This window comes from Nicotiana sylvestris, chromosome 2 (assembly GCF_000393655.2).
Source record: "Nicotiana sylvestris chromosome 2, ASM39365v2, whole genome shotgun sequence".
NCBI classification, from domain to species: Eukaryota; Viridiplantae; Streptophyta; class Magnoliopsida; order Solanales; family Solanaceae; genus Nicotiana; species Nicotiana sylvestris.
In genome coordinates, this window is record NC_091058.1 from 63,216,305 (window position 1) to 63,221,360 (window position 5,056).

Below are 5,056 nucleotides of genomic sequence, written 5' to 3' on the forward strand. Positions count from 1 at the left end.
AATTTTATTTACAATGGCATAACCGTAGTAGTACCTAAATGTTATGATAGCCATGGTTAAATTTTGGAAAACATTTGTAATATTTGCCAAACATTTATTTTCCTTAAACTTTTTGTTCCATAAAACGCTGCATTGCATAAAAAGAAAATAATGAATATCTAATTTAGTAAGTGATGATAAATATGTAAAATCTCATCCATCCCATACTTTTACTAATTTCAAAGCCTTTTTAATTGGGTCGAAGACTTTTTCTCTCTCTAAAATTCTTTATTGACTTTCCCTACCCCATTTCTCTCTCTATCCACAAAACTGAACGCATAAATAAAGGCAAAAGCCCCATTCATTTCTCTCTAGTCGCCACCTCCAACTCCAAATCTACATATGCTCTCTCCCTCTTCTCTCTTTCTCTGATCAAAACCAAAAACATCAAAAGCATTCACTACCAAAACAAGAATCACATATTCAACAGACGCTTAAGTTTTTTCCATGGCAGTTGAAGCTAAGCATATCAATCTTTTTCCTTCACAACAGCAACAAATTTTCTCGAATCAAGTAAATGGGTTTTCGTACAATACCCAGATGGCTTCTGCTTTGCCTTTGCCTACGCAAGAGAATAGTAGTTTCTTGCCGTTTCATCACAGCCTTATGTGCGATTCTGTTCAGCCCAAAACGTCCGTTAACACCGACAGTGGCCTCACTTTTAACCTTCCCCCAACTGCCACTGCCACTGCCAACGCCGTTAACGCTGCTGCTACGAGAAAGCGTTCAAGGGATTCGCTTAATCAATTTAATACTTGTAATAATATTACTACGTCGTTTGTTGGAGATGCCGTTTTACCACTGCTTCAACAGTACCAGTTGGATATCGACCGCATCATTTCTCATCATGTAAGTCTACTGAAAAATTTCAATTCTATTGCCTTTTTCTGTTTATTTTTGTTCTGAATTTTTTCGCTAATAAGTTTTTATTTGTTGGTGATTTACAGACTAAAAAAATAAGGTTGGAGTTAGAAGAAAGACAGAAGCAGCAAGCGAGAGTTTTAGTGGCTGCCATTGGAGAAGGTGTGACAAAGAAACTAAAAGAAAAAGATGAACAGATTCAAAGAATGGGGAAAATAAATTTCGTTTTACAAGAAAAAGTCAAAAGTCTGTACGTTGAGAATCAGTTATGGAGGGATTTGGCACAAACAAACGAAGCAACGGCCAATTCCCTACGTAACAACTTGGAACAAGTGTTGGCTCAAGTGGGCGATGAGCGCCTCTCCGCCGGCGGAAACGTTATCGGAGCGGCGGAGGAAGACGCGGAATCTTGCTGCGGTAGCAGTGACCACGGCGCAGCGGGGGAAGAGGAGGAAGAAATCGAAGGCAGGCGCACGTTAGCGTGTGAAGCGCAGGATAACAGGATGTGCAAGAGGTGTGGGGAGAGGGAATCGAGTGTGTTGCTGTTACCATGCAGGCACCTGTGCCTTTGTGCAGTGTGTGGGTCCACTTTACTCCATACATGCCCTGTATGTAACTCTAATATGAATGCCACAGTGCATGTTAACATGTCTTCTTGATCAATAAAAAAAGCCAAAAAAAAAGGAAAGAATTTCCAAAAGAGAGAAACTAGGAAGAGGAAAAGCAATAGAAACAATAGAATTTCGTTGTAGTTAGAAAAAAAGGCTAGACTTTTAGTTTGTAAATTCCCTCAGAAATTGTAAAATGCAAATTCTTCATTTTTTTTTAATCTCTGTTATTATTTAATCGCCAGTTTGAGCAATTGAGATTATGGGATGTCACAGTTCAATTGATTTATCATGTGGTACAACTATTACAGCCAGTTTCTCAAGCAATGTATTTGTCTTTGTATATCTTGAATCCATAGATGGTGGCATACAGAGAACAGGTTTCCATTTATGGTACAACAATCCATGCCAAGCCAGAATATTTTTGTTCATACAGATTGAATATTGTTTCCACAAATTTGTTTACATACAAAGTGCTTAAAGGGGATTGGAAAGAAGTCATTTATTTTTACTATTTTTTTTACCTTAGCTTAACAGATATCCATAGTAAAAGTAGGACTGGAGGGTAAAGGGTGATGAATGTTGGGTTAAACATAAAGTTACTTTTGCTTTAGTTGTGACTTTGATAGATATTGGGTAGTTTTTATCAATGTCCAGATAAAGGTTGGGTGCATGCCAACTTTTACAAAGAATCCTACTTTTGTGATTGCTCACAGTCACAGCACCTCTTTGGCAGAAAAATGTGGTCCTCTCTATTGAATTAGGTACTCTGCACTGCCCCTATGGGCATATTGACAATTATGACTGTTTCAACATTTAATTTGCGGTGACATAAAGAGACATTTTCTGTTGGTAGTGTGGGGTTGATTTGGGATTTTTCTTGCATAAATGCTAGAGTACTAGTGGTACTGTTTGTTTGCTTAGGTGAGATGTCAAGAATGCTGAAAAAAGTAGGATTGTATTGGTTTTAGTATTGGTAGGGTAGTTTCTTCTACTATTATAGCAAAAGCTATTAAAGAAGAAAAACAAAGTGGACCCAAAAACAAGCTAATCCCCCTAACTTTGCAGGCATATGTAGTGATGGTGAAAACAACAGGTTTTGAAAATCAATTTACTCTTCATTTCTTTTTTGAAAATCATGTCCTAGCTTTTCCCTAATCAATTAAATTAGGTTTCACCTTAGCCACCCTTCAAGATGTGGGCTATTATCACTTCTAATTCACGCCAGATATTATTTATATTTGATAGCTAAAAAAGTTTAAAAAATTTGTATAATTTTTGTATATAACATATATAACTTTTATATATACAAAAAATATATATAAAAAAATTTTATCGGCTATTATTTTTATAGTGACTATATATTGTCATTTATTGTCACCATTTAAAGAATGCTTGTTTTCACCTTAATAATTGATTGCTTGTAAAGTCAGATAATTGGTTAAATGAACTGATGATGTACATGCATAGAACGCCTAAATCATTATTAGTAGTAATTTTTGTGGGCTACTTACCTATGTTGCAAAGCTGAATGTATTATTAACCTCTAGGGTTGGCATCAGGTACGCCAAGGATGTCCTAAGATGTTATTTCTAAGTTAATCAATTAAATATACATGAAGTTAAGAAACTGAACAGTACAATGACATTGTTTATCTTATTGGTGCAACTTTTGATTTTTACATGCATCATTTCATTAATATTTTTACCTCGCCTTTAGCCTCAAATCCCTTAGAAAAATTAAATGAATAAATACATATATACATGTGTTAGTATGCACAAGATTCTATCCTTTAAGAATAGTTACTAATTAACATACGATGTTATCTAACATTATGTTACTTAAATATAATAAAATGACATGATTCAGTGGTCTTATTATGCATTGATTCGGGACAGTACAAGTAGTGGGCAGTGGTCAGTGGTCAGTGGTCAGTGGTCATGGTCCAGGGTCAGATTCATTAGCCATCAGGACAACCTTGCGTATTGATGATTTTTTTGGGGTTGGTTCTCTTCTTGGAATCTTCCATTATGAGGCACAATTTTATAGGTGTTATAAGGACAAAAGTGTCAGTGGAAAATTTGGCACATTTCACATTTCTTGTCCCTCTTCATTTATTGTTTCTGCATTTGAGATGGGTTTTTCTGCATTCATTTATTTCCATTTTGAAACAAAAATGACCATGCAGCTCATTTATCATCAAATTTTCAGTCTTTATGTTATCATAGATTGTGTTTTAATTTTCACACTACTATCGAGCCAAAATCGTTTTGACCAAAATGGAATCAAATTTAGTACTACTGATCCAACCAAGTCGAATCAAATTGAATGAAACAAAAGAGCTAGTGAACCGAGTTCAAGTTTGCTCGGATCCAAGCTTAACCAGATGTAGGTATATTGTTCGAAAACATTAAATTTTAGATATATAATGAAAAAGTAAGAAATACTGTTGCTTCTTTGCTTTTCTTTTCTTGTGTAATCTGTGTCAGGCCTATAAATATATGTAACGTTGTAATCAGAAACATGACCCAAAGTGCCGGCCAAGATTCTGACACGTCACATTCAGAAATGTCCCAAACATTAAAAATAAAAACAAATGCGAAAATAAGATAGGAGCTTACTGATAACGATGGATCTCACACGTACCATTAATTATATTTTGTGGTGTTTTTTCGGGAGTTGAAAATTAAAGGGAAAATTATAATAAAGTAAAAAAAAATGAAGGGTCAAAGGAAAAGAGGAGCCCCCACCACGTGTGAATAGAACAGGAAAGCGCATAATAGCAAAGCAATTGTCGTGGTGTATGGAAACAAGGACCAGTCCAAAAAATGAGAGGGCAAGCGCTTTACGCCAAAGGTACAGAAACAGAAGCCGAGGGGTGCAGGATAAGCAGGAATCGTACACTGTATAAACACGCCTAGTAAAAGAATAGAGTTATGGATATGAGCAGAGAGATAGAGGGGACTCTCCTTAAAAATCGCCGGGGTGGGGACGAAACAGACAGATAATGATGGCGTACGTTAGTGGGGGATGGTTATCTGTTCATGTCAGAGCCGTGAAGATCGGTTTTGGTACTCGCACCTCTCTATTTTTGCAGTCAATGTTGCCTTTTATTGATTCTTCTCTTCCTTGTTAATTTACTACTATGAGTTTTAACTTTCTTTCAATTTAATTATTATAAGGCATGCCTTTTATTGACGCTAATATATTTATGATTAAGATCCTGTTTGGATTAGCTGATTATAAATAGCTGATAAACTTAAAATGTTGAAAAGTATTTTTAACTGTTGAAATTAGGGGTATCAATTGGTTCGATTCGACCAATTATTTTATAAAATTTGTACCACGCTAATTTTTCGGTTATTATATTATGTATAATCAAATTAGATTTTTCGAAACCGTTCCAATCATGTTAGTTTCTCTTCGATCTCGATACGGTTCGGTTAATTTTTGGTATTTTTTTTTTAAAAAGTCGTTGAAGTAGAATGTAATAACAAACATACTTTTATAGTACTTAGCAAAAACTCTCTAGATATTTTTACTGTTCA

At 35.3% G+C, this 5,056-nt stretch overlaps 1 protein-coding gene across 1 annotated transcript; it reads left to right on the forward strand.

The window, feature by feature from the left end:
• Window positions 1-349: 349 nt before the first annotated feature.
• Window positions 350-1,729, forward strand: LOC104215737 (BOI-related E3 ubiquitin-protein ligase 1-like). Its single transcript, XM_009765609.2, has 2 exons — window positions 350-888; window positions 987-1,729. Exons 1-2 carry the CDS (start codon window positions 487-489, stop codon window positions 1,557-1,559), a joined length of 975 nt encoding a protein of 324 aa, XP_009763911.1. The 5' UTR covers window positions 350-486; the 3' UTR covers window positions 1,560-1,729.
• Window positions 1,730-5,056: the final 3,327 nt, after the last annotated feature.